The 15,911-nt window shown below is 54.7% G+C and overlaps 6 protein-coding genes across 6 annotated transcripts; 4 read left to right on the top strand and 2 right to left on the bottom strand.

The window, feature by feature from the left end:
- Positions 1–336: 336 nt before the first annotated feature.
- On the top strand, positions 337–3,751 carry SPT7 (Transcriptional activator spt7; the record flags this gene model as incomplete). Its single annotated transcript, XM_064835064.1, has 2 exons — positions 337–3,012; positions 3,065–3,751. 2 exons carry the CDS (start codon positions 337–339, stop codon positions 3,749–3,751), a joined length of 3,363 nt encoding a protein of 1,120 aa, XP_064696999.1.
- A 750-nt stretch (positions 3,752–4,501) lies between these two features.
- SHM2 (Serine hydroxymethyltransferase, cytosolic) lies at positions 4,502–5,983 on the top strand (the record flags this gene model as incomplete). The annotated part of the gene is made up of 1 exon (XM_064835065.1): positions 4,502–5,983. One exon carries the CDS (start codon positions 4,502–4,504, stop codon positions 5,981–5,983), a length of 1,482 nt encoding a protein of 493 aa, XP_064697000.1.
- Positions 5,984–6,649: 666 nt separating this feature from the next.
- On the bottom strand, positions 6,650–8,215 carry LTS14_002360 (uncharacterized protein; the record flags this gene model as incomplete). The annotated part of the gene is made up of 1 exon (XM_064835066.1): positions 6,650–8,215. The coding sequence occupies one exon, from the start codon at positions 8,213–8,215 to the stop codon at positions 6,650–6,652; it is 1,566 nt and encodes a 521-aa protein (XP_064697001.1).
- Positions 8,216–8,457: 242 nt separating this feature from the next.
- Positions 8,458–9,063, top strand: LTS14_002361 (uncharacterized protein; the record flags this gene model as incomplete). Its single annotated transcript, XM_064835067.1, has 2 exons — positions 8,458–8,824; positions 8,945–9,063. The coding sequence occupies 2 exons, from the start codon at positions 8,458–8,460 to the stop codon at positions 9,061–9,063; spliced, it is 486 nt and encodes a 161-aa protein (XP_064697002.1).
- A 445-nt stretch (positions 9,064–9,508) lies between these two features.
- Positions 9,509–10,448, top strand: LTS14_002362 (uncharacterized protein; the record flags this gene model as incomplete). Its single annotated transcript, XM_064835068.1, has 3 exons — positions 9,509–9,570; positions 9,626–9,683; positions 9,735–10,448. The coding sequence occupies 3 exons, from the start codon at positions 9,509–9,511 to the stop codon at positions 10,446–10,448; spliced, it is 834 nt and encodes a 277-aa protein (XP_064697003.1).
- A 129-nt stretch (positions 10,449–10,577) lies between these two features.
- LTS14_002363 (uncharacterized protein) lies at positions 10,578–11,395 on the bottom strand (the record flags this gene model as incomplete). The annotated part of the gene is made up of 2 exons (XM_064835069.1): positions 10,578–11,161; positions 11,212–11,395. The coding sequence occupies 2 exons, from the start codon at positions 11,393–11,395 to the stop codon at positions 10,578–10,580; spliced, it is 768 nt and encodes a 255-aa protein (XP_064697004.1).
- Positions 11,396–15,911: the final 4,516 nt, after the last annotated feature.

Here is a 15,911-nt window from a genome sequence, read left to right on the forward strand (position 1 = left end):
TCATAGTTGAGACACAATACGGAGTTGTCTTCACTGACCATATATTGGTAGCGTGACTTGTCCAGCGTCGGAAAGCTGGAGACAGCAGAGCCGCCGATTCTGGGTTGCGGAGAACATCACCACAGCGAGCGCGACGTCAGTCCAACGACTCCATCGGACTGCGCACCACCCACCACCCGCACCATCAAACAAACCCCATCACCATTCCCGCCACACGCTCACGATTCTGATGAGTCCGATATCGCCTTCCAACACCCCGAGGCTGGCGATCGTGCACGCAGCAGTGGAGCGCGCGCAGGAGGGGCATCGAAGCACACCCACCACGCTCATTGGGTCATGAGCTTGACACCCTCGCGCTCGCAGACCAACGGCTTCCATCCGCGCGGCGCCGGCGCTCTGTCGAATGGGTACCATGGCGCTGCTCGCAGGACGGCGAGCATGACCCGTGATGCGGCCGGCGGCGGAAGTCTTGGCGCTGCTTCCGTGGCCGAGGGGGCGGACGAGGAGGATGCCATACATGCGATGTTGAGGGAGAAGTGGGCGGAGTCGGAGAACAGTATCGCGAGGTTGTTTGGCGGTGGTGGGGATGAGAGGAGGTCGAGTCTGCAGGCGATGGAGAAGGATGTCGCTGCCGCCCCTCGCGCTGGTGGAGAGGAGCTCACCAAGACTCCTATACCATCTAAGAAAGCTGCGCGACAGATCGATGATGACTATGGGGATGATGATGACGAAGAAGAGGAGCCGGCAGAGAAGCAGACTCCGGCAAAGGCAACGGGCAAATCAGCCCTACCCAATGGGACATCACCACATGCTGTCAGGTCACCCATGCCCAAACCTGCGGCGACTCGCACAAATACAGCATCATCCTCCGACCAGGTCAAAAGCTCGGAGGATGTACGCAAGCAGCTAGAAGAGGACAAGAAGGCTGCTGCCGATTCTGCTAAGCGGAGCTTCCAATCGCTCTTCTATACATGGGAGAATGATCGCGATGCTATGCTAGAGCAACAGAAGCTTGACGAGCTGGATCGCGAAGTCGAGAATGAGATGTCTGGCGAGCCCAATGGCACTGCGAACTCAGAGCAGAATGCCAATGGCCCAACATCGGCTCCCACCCAAGGCTCCCTCGGCAGTGCAGACCTCGGCGCATCCAGTCTGACCCTCAAGCATCTCATCGCTCGCATTGACGCAAAGCGAAATATGGTCAAGGCCTCTGACAATCAGCTGCGTACACTAATATCGGAAGTCAGGAAAGGTCGGAGCAAGTGGGCCTCGGAAGACAAGGTCGGACAGGAGGAGCTATACGAAGCAGCGGAGAAAGTCCTCATGGAACTCAAAGCCAACACGGAGTATGCGCAACCCTTCTTGCAGCGTGTGTCGAAACGCGAAGCACCGGACTACTTTACTGTCATCAAGACCCCAATGGACATCGGTACTATGATCAAGAAGCTCAAGCAGCTTGCATACAAAAGCAAGAAGGAGTTTGTTGAGGATCTGAATCTGATCTGGGCGAATTGCTTAAAGTACAACTCCAGCCCGGAGCACACTTTTAGGAAAAAAGCGCTTTATATGAGGAAGGAGACTGACAAGCTTACGCCACTCATACCTGAGATCGTGGTCAAGGATCGCGCTGAAGTCGAAGCTGAGGAACGGCGACAGCATTCCCTTGATGCGGATGAAAGTGACGATGACGACGACGCGCCGTTGGCATCAAGAGGAAGGAAGGCACCGAAGAAAGGGAGCAAAGGTGCGCCATCTTCAGCACGCAAAGCACCGTCGGTGGCAGTCGACGAGGCTTCGGGGACGCCAGCGCCAGATGTTAAGCCGGCATTGCATACGACAACATCACATCTAAAGCACGAATTTCTGCGTGCCGATTCGGAGGTGCACGATGTTAGCTCTGCTGGCTTCACGACTCCACCACCTGGCACTTCGACACCTATGGTTAATGGTAATCATGCGAATGGTGTGGGAGGCAGTCAGATGGATATCATGGAAGTCGATGGGCTAGGCCACTCGGTGCTTAGTGCGCAAGACGACCCTGATGAAGATGACACCGAGTTCAAGGCGTGGAAACAAACCACGATGAAAGATCGCGCGACGGCCGCAGCTGAGCGCAATCGCCTCTTCCACGGCGATCGCATCAATACTGACGAGCCTGCGTTACTGCGAAGCAAAGCCGGCATGCGAAGGTGGCAGCGGCAACAGAAGCTTATCGCTCCAAAAACCGATGTCTCTAAGCAGGACTCGCAGCAAGAGGCTGATGAAATCGAGCCTGTAGGCACAGGCGAGACTCTTGCTGAGGGTATCGAGAAGGACGAAGATTCAACGTTACCCGACTATTACAACCCCATCTCGGCCATACCGGACTTGCAGGAGAATTGGCGATGGACCACTGATTCGGACGGCAATGTTGTCCCGCAATCAGAGGATTACATGCGCATGTATCCGAAGAATCATTACAAGTCGTCAGACGGCACCTTCAATCGGAAGATGGAAGCGAATATGCGACAGATGCAAGAGACACGGAAGATCTGTTCTAAGATCGGCCTGGTGAAGCAGATGCAGCTGCAGGGTCAAACGTATCAGAATCAGTTTCAAAAGTACGAGCCGGCGCCGTTTGAGGAACAAGATGTCGGTCCGGTCGTGGTGTCGGAAGTAGGAGCCCTGATGTCTCCTTGGCTCAACCGCGCGGCGTTGCAGAGATCTGTGGGCAAGATCTTTTATCATGCTGGTTTCGAGGATTTCCAGCCTTCGGCTCTCGACACGATCACTGATGTTGCTGGGGAGTACTTTGGCAAGATGGTGGCGAACTTTAAGTGCTTCCGGGAACAGCCGAGGAGGGACGCGGACTCGAGTCGTTTTAGCTTCGAGGAACAGGTTTTGCATTCGATGCATGAGCAGGGGCTGGATTTGGAGGCGCTCGAGTCGTACGTTAAGGATGATGTTGAACGGCTGAGCACGAAGTTGGGGGTGGTGCATGAGAGAATGAAGGGCCACCTGGCGGATCTGCTGGTAAGTATTTGCACTGCTTGTGACTTTCACGCTGTTACTTATATCCATCTAGCGACCCGCGCTTGGCGACCACGCCGGTGCCGATGGCGTCGGTGCCTTCCAAGACGGCAGCGAGCAATTCGTTGGGGGCGACTTCGCCGAAGACCTAGACGAGGACTTCTTCGGCTTCCGCGAACTTGGTCTGGCGGCTGAGTTCGGGCTGGAAAACCTCAGCGTGCCCTTGCATCTGCTCCAGAACCGCATGCACAATGCCTATCAAGCGCAACATCAAGGTCCGGCCGTCAGTACTGGATTGGTATTCACGCCTCCCCCCGCCTACGACGCTGTCAGTATGGATACCCTGGGCAACCAGATCGGACTGGTGCAGGACTTCTTCCGGGCGAGGCTAAGGGCTAATCACGATGATCCGCTGGTCGAGGACGAGGATCTGCCGCAGAAACAACGCTTTCCGAAGCCGAGACTGCCGCCTACGGGAAAGATTTCGAGTCCGAGGAAGCGGCCGATTCGGGAGCAGCAGCAGGCGGCGAAGAAGAAGCGGAAGTTGGAGGAAGGTGGTGGTGGTGGTGGTGGTGAGGATAAGGAGAAGAGTGGTGGGGTTCATGGGAAGCTGGGGAAGCCTATCGGGGCGTTGAAGCTCAAGATGCCGGAGCGGAAGTCGATGGATGCTGCGGAGCCGGAGAAGGATGGTGGGGAGGTCAATGGGGCGTTGATCAGTCCGGAGAGTATTGCTGGGAGCTAGTGGCAAACGGCTTTTATGCCTGGGCTGGTGTTGTGACCTGGAGAGGGTGGTAGGGGAAAAGAGAGGTGGGGGTTGTAGATGAAAGTATGATATCTTTGGCATGGGAATGGGCGTTTGTGACTTTACGAGGGCTTTTGGAGTGGGGGTAATTGTTATGGTGGCAGGAGGGCTTTTTGTCTATACCCCTTTGAACTTGCGCTGGTGGGAAGGGCGGGCCGGGTGGGCTGTGCTTATGGTGGGACAACTGCTGCAAGAAGCGAGACTGTGATTATGCAGGAGGGTAGTGACGAGTGAGAGAGCGAGGTGGCCTTTGGGTGTGTGTGACGAGGAGAAGCTTGCGGACTCTTGTATAGGTGCATGAATCGTCTATGTATTTCTTGTCTTGGCAGGCCCATTGGAACGAGACGAAGTACAAACATTGTCCTGTACTCCCGCATTCGTGGCCGTCATGTTATCTTTGCCGATGGTGTCACCTGTCAGACTGCCATGCTCGCTAATATGTCACCAAGTCAGTCCAGTGTTTTCTTTGTCCGAGTCATGGAGGCGTGAGTGAGGTGAGATACGTGGGGCACCGGCGCTTGGAGTCCGAGATGGCGGGGACGAGTGGAATAGATTAATTCGCCGAGCAAAAAAATGTTCGGCCAGACTCATGGTCTATATGAGTCTGATCACTTTCCCTTACATCTCACCGACTCTCCTTCAGCACCTCTCCTTCCAGCACACACATCTCGTATCAAACACATCTTAACCATGAACGGCACAACAACCAACGGCGTCAATGGCAATGGCAACGAGAAACACACAACCTCTTCCTCATACGCCCTCCCCCAATCCCACCAAGACCTCATGACCCGCTCCCTCATCGACACCGACCCGGAAATCGCCGAAATCATGAAGAAGGAGATCCAACGCCAGCGCGAAAGCATCCTCCTCATCGCCTCGGAAAACGTCACCTCCCGCGCCGTCTTCGACGCCCTCGGCAGCCCCATGAGCAACAAGTACAGTGAGGGATACCCCGGCGCCCGCTACTACGGCGGCAACGAACATATCGACGAGATAGAAATCACGTGCCAGAATCGCGCGTTGCAGACTTTTGGCCTCCAGGCCGAGGAGTGGGGGGTTAATGTGCAGCCTCTCAGTGGATCACCAGCGAATCTGCAGGTCTATCAGGCGATTATGCGGCCGCATGAACGGTTGATGGGGTTGGATCTGCCGCATGGAGGGCATTTGAGCCATGGGTATCAGACGCCGACGAAGAAGATTAGTGCTGTGAGCACTTACTTTGAGACTTTCCCTTACCGCGTGAATCTGGAGACGGGCTTGATTGATTATGAACAGTTGGAGCAGAATGCCCTGATGTATCGACCTAAGGTTCTCGTGGCGGGGACGTCGGCGTATTGTAGGGAGATTGATTATAAGCGGATGAGGGAAATTGCGGATAAGGTGGGCTGTTATCTGATGATGGATATGGCGCATATTTCTGGCTTGGTGGCGGCGGGCGTGAATGCTTCGCCGTTTCCATATTGCGATATCGTCACCACTACCACCCACAAATCCCTTCGTGGACCGAGAGGAGCCATGATCTTCTTCCGCCGCGGCGTCCGCAAGACCGAGATGAAAGCCGGCAAGGAGGTCCAAACGCTCTACGACCTCGAAGGCCCCATCAACTTCTCCGTCTTCCCGGGCCACCAAGGCGGTCCCCACAACCACACCATCACCGCCCTAGCCGTGGCGCTCAAACAAGCCCAAACAGAAGACTTCAAACAGTACCAACGCCAAGTGATCAAGAACGCCAAACAGCTCGAACACTCCTTCCTCGCCCTCGGCTACAAACTCGTCACGGACGGCACAGACAACCACATGGTGCTCCTGGACCTCAAACCCCAGAATCTAGACGGCGCCCGCGTCGAAGCCGTCCTCGAACAGGTCAATATCGCCTGTAATAAAAACACCACCCCGGGGGATAAATCCGCCCTCACGCCCTGCGGCATCCGGATCGGTGCGCCTGCTATGACGAGCAGGGGCATGGGGGAGAAGGATTTCGAGAGGATTGCCGGGTTTATTGATCGGTGTGTTAAGCTCGCGAGTAAGATCCAGAAGGAGCTGCCGAAGGAGGGGAATAAGTTGAAGGATTTCAAGGCGGTGGTGCAGAGGAAGGGGACGGTGGAGGAGATTGTGGAGATGAAGGGGGAGATTGCGGGGTGGGCGGGGACTTTCCCGTTGCCGATCTAAGGTAGAGACTAGGTATGATGCAGTGGGGAGTTCCGAGGCAATGAGGAGAGTAGTCTTTCAACAGCAAAGTCTTTCTTTGCTTTTGCAGCGTCGGTGTTAAGGGAAATGGGGGGCCCACGATGCGGGTATGGGATGAGATGGATGTTACGATCATGGCGTTTGCTATTTTAGTTGCGGCTGTCAACCTGCCCTGCACGTTTTCAAAACGGAATCCAAATGCTAACGTATGCAATTGTGAAAATTGCTACATCCGCTCAATGCCTTTTCAGTAACCACTCCCTTACGTACCTTCTCCTTCTCCACGAGCACGCTACGTCGTCATCATCGTCCCGTTATTTCGCCAAGGGCGAAGGGAAAACGGGCTGAGCTGGTGGAGTCGGGGATATACCCTGTGATGGGTAACCCGGGTCGTTTGATCGCTTGACAAGAGGATATTGAAGTGGGACATCAGAGCCTGCCTGGTGTTAAGAGGATTTGGAGGAGGAGGGGGAAGAGGAGGGGCCCGTGGGCTCGTAGCACATTGTTCTCATATACCTGTCTAGACATCATCGGCCAGAAAAATTCCTCAGGTCCCCGCTTACACATCAAGCTCCGTACGCCTTCGCTCACCCCCATCCCGCCTCATCAAACCTCACACCACATGACCCATCTCCCCCTCTATCCCTCTCAGCCCTTAACAAGCAAACTCCTCCCCCCCATCTCCCCCGGCTGCTCAACCCCCATAACCTCCAGCAGCGTGGGCGCCACATCCCCCAACACGCCCTCGGTCTTCTTCAAACTATACCCCTGGGGCGCATTAACCATAACAAAAGGAACAAAATTCGTCGTATGGCTCGTCTTCGGCGTCCCGCCCTCGCCCGTCAACATCTCCTCCGCGTTCCCATGGTCCGAGGTGATGAAGAGGGTGTACCCAGCCTCCTTACACGCGGCGTAGACTTTGCCTATCGCTGCATCCGTCTCCGTAACGGCTTTGACTGCTGCTTCGTAGACGCCCGTATGGCCTACCATATCCGGGGGAGCGAAATTATTCATCACGAAATCGTATTTCCCTTCTTTAATCCTCTCGACCATCTTCTCCGCGACGGCCATGGCGCTCATGGTGGGTTGGAGGTCATAGGTTGCTACTTTCGGACTGGGGATCATATCCCTATCCTCGCCCTCGAACTGGATTTCCCTCCCCCCATTGAAGAAGAAAGTCACGTGGGCGTACTTCTCTGTCTCGGCGATATGCGATTGTTTCAGCCCTTTTTTCGCGAGCCAGTCGGCGAGGACATTGTCCATTACTTGGGGCGCGAAGGCTATGGGGAAGGTGAAGTCGGTTTTGTAGCGGGTCATGGTTGTGATGTGAAGGTTTGCAGGGTAGGGGAAGTCGGGTTTGGGGGAGCGGTCTTGGTCGCCTAGTAATTGGGTGATTTCGCGGACGCGGTCGGAGCGGTAGTTGAAGAAGAAGAGGGTGTCGTTTTCTTTTACGCGGGCCTCGGCGCCGTTGACGATGATGGGTTTGAGGAATTCGTCGGATTCCTTGTTCTTGTAGCGGGCTTCGATTGTGGCTACGACGTCGGTGGTGTCTTCGCCCTTGCCGGAGACGACGCCGGACATGCCGATTTCGACCCGGTCCCAGCGCTTGTCCCGGTCCATGATGTAGTAGCGGCCGACTACTGTTGCGATCTCGCCGATGCCTTGCTCTTTGCAGAAGGAGAGGAGGTCTTTCATGTGACCCAAGCCGCTGTAGGGATCTGTGTCGCGGCCGTCGCCGAAGAAGTGGATGTAGACGTGTGGGACCCCGATTTCCTTGGCGACTTTGAGCAGGGCTTTGAGGTGGTTGATGTGGCTGTGGACACCGCCATCGCTGACCAGACCGAGGAGGTGGAGACGGCCGTTTGTTTCTTTGGCATGCTTGAAGGACTTGGTGATGTTGTCGACTTTGTTCAGCTCGCCTTTCTTGATTGTCTGGTCGATGCGGACGACGTCTTGCCATACTACACGTCCGGCACCGATGTTCAGGTGGCCGACTTCGGAATTGCCCATGAGTCCCTCGGGTAGGCCGACAGCGAGGGAGGAGGCTTCGAGCTCGGTGTAGCCTTGGGCGATCTTGCTGTCCTTCTTCGCGAAATCGTCCATCCAGGGTGTCTTTGCATGGAGGATGGCATTGCCGGAGGGGGGTGATTTGTCGGAAGGAATGCCCCAGCCGTCGATGCAGATGAGGGCGACTTTTTGCTTGACTTGTACCATGGTTGCTATGGTTTGGTGTCCGGGATAGTATGAGAGAGTGGAAAGTGTTTATATCAATTGTATCAATGCCTTTCCACCACTACTTTTTGTTGACTGCCCCACCATCCATTCATCCCACCAGACCGTGCTTTCCTCTCACGCCCGCCGATCTGCCGTCATCGTGCATTAGCCTAGTCGCGAGCTCGCGTCTATCCATCTCCATTATTGCCATTTGAAGCGGATTAAGACCCTTTCCCATCAACATGACCGTCTCACAGGACACTGATGAAATCTCGGGCTCAACACAGCGACCAGCAATGCCACCATCCCACCTCTTCGACATCCTCCCAGCCCTGCACGAGATCCTGTCCCGCATCGACCATACTCCTTCTGCACCCGATCCTACCGAGCACGACAACGCAGACCTAGGCACGGCATACACCAATCTGCACCCACTCGACCCTAAAGAATTGTCCACCGCCATCCTACCACTCAAAGCCCAGATCCGTCGAGGTCAGCGAGAATTGGAGAAGCTGCCGGATATGGAGCGCACTGTTGCCGAGCAGGAGGAAGAGATCATGGAGCTTGAGAGTAGAATACGTAGACAGGAGACCGTACTGGCTGGGCTAGGTGGGCAGGGAAACGGCACTTGAATGATGATCGCGCTCACCCGAATGGGCCCCGAGTATTGATGTGCTTATCTCCTTGCCTTGCGGGGAACCACACCATCCACATCGCCCAACGCAACAGACGATATGACTGCTCGAGACAGCACAACAGGTATCAAGGATGATGCTTTCACAACGGCACAAGCCCTGAGCAGAAATGTACCACAGAAAGGCAAGGGCGAGGCCGTGGTGGCAGCCTGAGGGTGCAATACGAGAAGGGAGGAATCGGGTTTCCGAGGTTCTGCGAGCGATGGTAGGAGCGGAGTAGCAGGTCGCGGCGGAAGATGGCAGAGTGGGGTGGTGGTGCTGTAGACGAAGGGTTGGGGATGAGTAGACTGCTCATGCTGATGTATGATGGTCAACACTAGTAACGTCTTTACTCACCAAGAACGCTTCTGCACGTGCTTGCCTTCCACAGCGCCACCAGCTTGCCGTCCTCCCATATGCTGGTGCAAACGACGGACCCCGCGCTCATTTGGTATATATATACCTGAACGAAACCTCTCCCACTAGCAAGTGTCCACCTGCCAGCATTCAGCCTACCACGTCCCCTCTTACCACACGCATTCCTTCCCTGTCATCATCATAGCCTTGGAAGACTGGATCGTAACACTATACTCGCAAATCCCTCCCTCGCGAACCCATCATGGCTGCAAACGAAGCCGCGTCGCCACTAATCAGAAGTATCGGGATCGCTATGGACTTCAGGTACTACCTCTGACCTCACCGTGATCTGTGGCGTCTGGTCGAAGCAAGTCCACAGCTGTATCCTGGTCAGTCAATCCGCCTTCTTCGCCCGGGCTTGCGAGGGTCCTTTTCGAGTACGTGTCTTATCCGAGGCCAGGAAGACACCCTTGCTAACATCCGTGTAGGAGGCTCGAGACCGCATCATCGATCTCAGGGGAGACGACCAGGCTGCTGTGGAGGCTATGCTGTACTACTTCTATCACGGCACTTATCATGCTGCATCGACACAGCAACCACATTCGCTGCCACTCTTCCATGCCAGGGTCTACTTCCTCGCGGACAAGTACTTCGTCGCTCCGCTGCCGGACCTGGCACTCGCGAATTTCAAGATTGCCGTTCTGCGCTCCTGGCATTCAGAGGGCTTTGCTGATGCGGCGCAAGAAATCTACAACAATACCACAAGTCGAGACCATCGGCTTCGTATCGTGATCCGCGAGACCATATCGGGCCACGCCGCCGCTCTCTTCCCACCACCAGCCTCTGGCACCAAGCTCGAGCAAATGCTTGCCGACTGTCCCCAATTCGCCGCAGACCTCGTACCCGTCTTCTCGGCAGCGCTGAGAGAGCAGGCAACCACCACCGACCGGCTTGGCATGGTCGGCCGTGCGGTGAGGGAAGTACGTCCCGTGCCCGAGCTTGGCGACCTAGCGGATATTGGAGCGGAGCCTTCAGAGCGACTGTATCGATGCCCACGGTGCGAAGACCACTTTCGCGTGGCGATCTACGATAGGGACTTTTATACGCATCACTGCTCGCCTGCGACGGTGGCGCAGCAGTCGCAGGTTGTCTCGGATACGCGTAGTGGGTATGCGTGGCGGACACAGTATACTTTTCAGTGAGAACAGCAGGGGGTGTAGCATCAGCAACAGAAGCAGCAAGTATGCCTGGTCGCTCCAAGATACAACGAGATGTCAGCACCGATCATCATCAATACAGCTTCCTCGCATCACCCATCGTGCCCGCCACTACTAATCATTCAACACACCACCATAATAACCCATCACCGTCCCCACAACCCGATCCAACCCCCCCACCACCTCCGTCGGCCTTCCCCTCTCCCCCTCAAACAACGAGTCCCGCCACCCGCCATCCTCCCGATCAACCCAAATAGCATTCATACCCACCTTCCTCGCCCCAACGACATCAAACGGGTTCCCAGACACCAGCCACAGAGTCCCCATGTCCTCCAAACTATCTGGATCCTTCCCGACTGTCTTCGCCAGATGCCGATACGTCGCAGGAGCAGGTTTGAATTTCCTAACTTCTTCCACTACGACTATATCGTCGAAAGTCGCGGCGTGTGGCGAGAGGTCGGGGGAGTTTCGCACGCTGCTTGAGACCATGCTGTGTGTTCCGTTCGAGAAGATGACGGCGCGGAGGTGAGGAGATGTCTGTAGATCCTGGAGGGTCTGGGCTACATCTGGGAAGCAGGACAAGGAGTCATAGGCTTGCATCATATCCTCTATCTGTTGCTCATCCAACGCCACGTCAGATTCGCCGAGAGCGTGCTTCAATGAGCGTCGAGTCACTTTGGAAAAGTCTTCATATTGATCTACAGTCTATCAGCTTCCATCATCATATTACTCAAGCCTACGATCATACCCATGCTATTCAATCGCCACGTATACTCTAGCTGATACTTCCGCCAAGTCGCAGCTATTGTTCCCGCTTCGTCCCTGCCGACATATGTGGCGAGCTTGTCCGCTATGGACTTGGTCGAGAGCAGAGTACCGTATGCATCGAATGCCAGGACGACTTCCCCAGCTTCGCCTTTTTTTGGAGCCATGATGGAGGGTTTCACGAGCGGCAAACGCTGGCTTTGTACTAGCAGAGCTTTATGACTGTTGTGTGTGCCCGCAAGGCTGTGTACCAGGTCCCAGAACAGATCACACGAACAGTATATGCTCGCCAGAGTTGTAGAGCCCGATTAGATAACGGACATCGATACAGTGCGCATACCTGAAGGTTTCCAATACGTGCAATGTCAGATCTCCGCATCTCAAAGCTTAACTTTTACCAGAAAGTGACGAATTGGTACAGTAGTGTCAAAAGCTCGAGGACAGCATCACGTTGTGTACGAGTCTATGTCGAGCAATGATCGCATGCCACAGCCAGAAGGGCGTACGCCGCATAGACATGTCCTCACGTTGGCATCGCAGATATACCGCCACCTCCCCCACCTCGAGAGGCAGCTCCGCCCCGACCGGCACCAGTCGAACCACCACTATTGCGCGACCGACCTGCTGACTTGCCACCTGAGAACTTCCTCTTTGATACACCACCAGACGTACGATATCCACCTGCCGAGTCAGATGTCTGTCGAGCTCTCGCCGCATAATTGCCCCTACGAGACTTCTTACCGCCCTTACCACCTGAAGGCTTGCTAGGTTTGCTGCTCGCCCCGGCACGCATGGCCTCCGACTGGGAGAGAGCGAAGCGGGCATTGAATTCCTTGATGCGCTCGGGCTGCTGGAAATACGTGCTTGGCTCACCCGGCTCATCCTCCTCCTCCATGTCAGAGGTACCGAGACTGCCGTAATCGTCCTCTTCCTCTTCTTCCTCGTCGCTGACAAGATCGATGACATTCTGTGCGTTCGGATCGAGCGGAGCATCATCGTCGTCTTGATCCTGTCCAGAGAACTCCAGGTAAGACTGCTTTGATTTCTTCACAAGATCACAGAACGGCTGCCCGTAGAGGCGCACTTTTTCAGCATCTATTCCGGGTATGCGCACCATGACCTCGGGTGTATCGATGAAATTGATTGCCATCTGCCGGAGTATCGTGTCGGAGAATGGCGCGGCACGCAAGCTCTTGCGAAGCATGAGACTCTGTATCTTCTGTTTGGCATCGTGGACAAATTGCTCGACCGTGGCACGATGCACATCGTCGAGATTGTCCATGACATTGTCCGAACGAATCGGGGGACCTGGCTGCCGTCGTTGTAGCTGGCGAGTCTTGCCCACTTCACGGATCGGTGCAAAGCCATCCATGTTCTCAAAGCCATCAGAGTCACCGTCGTGATCCTCATATCCATATGTCGCATCCTCAGGATCGGACATGACGAAGTTGTCACGTTTGTAGCCGTTAGCGTGGAGTTCGGAATGCCCAGGTTGACGCGATGTCTTTCGCTTCGAAGCAGTCTGAATCGGAGAGGATACGTTTGTGGACATTGGCAACTCTGGGCGGGCTCGAGTTCCAGTGTCTTGCTTCGAATTCTTGACCTTCTTGACCGGAGCGTTCGACTTTGCTCTTGGTGAGGAGCGAATCTGCAGCGACACCTTGCGCTTGCGGGGGCCAAAGTCGTTGCATTTGCTGCCCAGGCCGACATACTGATTGGCAAAGCCGCTCTTGTTGAGTACATTGGTCTCTCGAATCGCGTCCTCACTAAGGAGCAGGTAGAAGAGGCGCTCGATGTTTTCTCTGTCCAAAGCTTTGCCTGCACCGAAAGTGTCCAGCTCATTGTGGTTCTTGTCCTTCACCTTTTTGTTCTCGGCCCCTCTGAACACATCCATGCAGTGCAGCAAGGTGACCCTGTCATTTGCAGCTGCGCGCACAACTTCGATAGCTTGAACTGCATAGTCCGTGAAGTCTTGACTTTCGAAAGACGACTCTGAATTGCAATTATCGCACTGCTTCTCGCAGTCGTCTGGATGGAAGACCTCGTTGAAGTACGCCAACACTTGGACACGTCGGCAATCGCTCTGGTTATCGCAGAATTGGGTCATCTTCCGGAGCATTTGATACTGGCGCTCTTTCTGCTCGTAGCTTCCCTCGCCATCCTCAATCATACGTCGCAGCTTGCCAGCATCACCATAGCCATAGAAAAGGTAGCAACAGGAGCGCTTGCCGTCACGGCCTGCCCTGCCAGTCTCCTGGTAGTAGCCCTCGAGACTCTTGGGGATGCTATGGTGTATGACGAAGCGAACATCGGCCTTGTCAATGCCCATACCTAAGGATCGTAGTCAGCAGCCATTTATTTCCCATGCATAGGTTCTTACCGTTCCTTTACGTACCAAAGGCGATGGTCGCCACGATGACTTTGTATTCTCCCGCTTGCCAGCGTTTCTGGATTTGTGACTTCTCGTCGGACTTGAGGCCAGCATGGTAATGCATTGCCTTGATCTTGTATTGTTTGGACAGTTGCCCAGCCATGTCCTCGCAGTTCTTGCGCGAGAGACAGTAGATGATACCAGTTTGGCCTCGATGACTGTCCTTGATAAGGCTGGCAATACTTTCCAGGTCCTTACCTTTGCTGCCTTTCACTCGCACCTCGTAATAGAGATTGGGCCTGTTGAAGCTGCGAGAATAGACTTCACATCCCTTCATACTAAGGTTGTGGATGACGTCGACCTGCACATTCTTGGTGGCGGTAGCTGTGAGGGCCATGACTGGCACGCCAGGAAACCTCTTCCGCATATCACCAAGCAATTTGTAGTCAGGTCGGAAGTCGTGACCCCATTGACTGACACAGTGAGCTTCGTCGATGACCAGGCGAGCGAATTGACTTCGCCTGTACAAAGCCTCGAAAGTCTCAATCATGGATACGTTTTTGCTGAGCATCTCAGGCGTGACGTAGAGCAAGGAGATGTACTCTTGAGGGTCTCGATTCCAGAGTGCTTCTCGAATGAACTTCTTCTCAGCCGCGGTCGTGTCTCCATTAATAAGGAAAGCTTGGATATCGAGGTCCCGCAGATGCTGCACTTGGTCCTCCATCAGACTGAGCAATGGGGACACAACCACTGTCACACCTCTGGTCTCGCCACTTTGTATCAAAGCGGGCAGCTGATAACACAAAGACTTGCCTCCACCAGTGGGCATCAAAATGAAAGCGTCTTTACCAGCAAGGGTGGCATTGATAGCCTGGAGCTGACTCTCTCGAAAGCCTTTGAGCCTGAAACGCTCTCGCAGCGTGGCCTTGACGTCGTCGGACCAACGATGATTAAACAACGCAGCCTCGACTTGGGTGTCGATCTGGGATGTGCCACCACGTCTCGACTTCTTCGCACTACGCTGATGCTGGCGCTCTTGGCTGTTTCCAGCCAGCTCACCGAGAACGGGTCGTTGCAGGTTGTCATGATTTGGCCTTACGACAGTGCCAGAATTCTCGATATCTCTGGCGACCTCAGCAAAACCATCGTCATCGTCATCCATGCCATAGTCTTCATCATCAACATCGAAGGGGGCAGGTGGGGTGCCCATTCGGTTGCTGAACAACCCTTCATTATTTGCAAACATATCGTCGTCATTCATGTCGTTGGTCGTATCGTCGTTGAAAGCCACTCTGCGTCGTTCTCGCGGTATATCCAAGGTGTTTTGTGGTTGGCGGCGTTTGGGAGAGAAGTATGCATCTATATGAGCAGCAGTAGCACGCTGGTCCTTCGACGCTGCAGGAGGTAGCATTTGAGTCTGCGCAATGCGACTCGAACTAGGAACAATCAGCTCGGCCGTACCGCGCATGGCTGGCGCTTGCGTTGATTGTATAGCAATTGTCTTTGCATGACTGTGATCAGCGATAGGAGCAATACCGTGGAGGAACTCCACGACCTCCTGTTTACACGGCTGCAACAGACTTGCGCAGCGTGTCTCCAGATCCTGTAACCTCGTCTTGCAGTCATTATTGGCAGCCTTCGCAGCATCCAGGCCTTGCCGGGTTTTTAATGCATGTCGCATTGCAGTGAAAAGCTGTTCTTTCTCCGCGACCAGCATGCGATAGTCGCTGCGCTTGCCTAGTAAAGCCTTGGTGTCCTTCATAACACCATCCAAGTCATCAATCTCCTGCATCAGATCATCGGCCTCACCACACTCGTCGAACTGATAAGCAGCAGCATCGCACAGACTATCATGCTTAGCGTTCATGGTGCGAAGGAAGAGCTGGACGCTATCATCTGACGCGGCATAGAAAGCTCGGACACTCTTAACGTCCTCACTCCCAGCCTCCTGGGTCGTGGCGATTGGAGTGGCCTTGGCCAAATTCGGCGCAGGTGTGTCGATAGTTGGTTGAAGAGGCCGAGAGCCGAAATCGTCAATGGCCTTACTGTCGTACGTCGTCCGCACTGTTTCAGTCTTAGCACGCCCGATCGTTGGCGATGCTGGAACTGAAGTCGTGTTCCTCGAATGTTCGTTGATGGCTGGTCTTTTGCTTGGAGACACGCTTCGAGCTTCTGCACGCTTCAATTTCTTACCAGTAAAGTCTATGATGTCGTCCTCGTCATCCTCGGAATCCGGCATGATACGATCCATGCCTTCCGACACAGTTGTGCTGGATGGCAACGTGATTGGTACAACCGGAGCAGTCACAATA

Source organism: Recurvomyces mirabilis (genome assembly GCF_035927965.1).
Source record: "Recurvomyces mirabilis strain CCFEE 5264 chromosome Unknown scaffold_5, whole genome shotgun sequence".
Lineage (NCBI taxonomy): Eukaryota > Fungi > Ascomycota > Dothideomycetes > Mycosphaerellales > Teratosphaeriaceae > Recurvomyces > Recurvomyces mirabilis.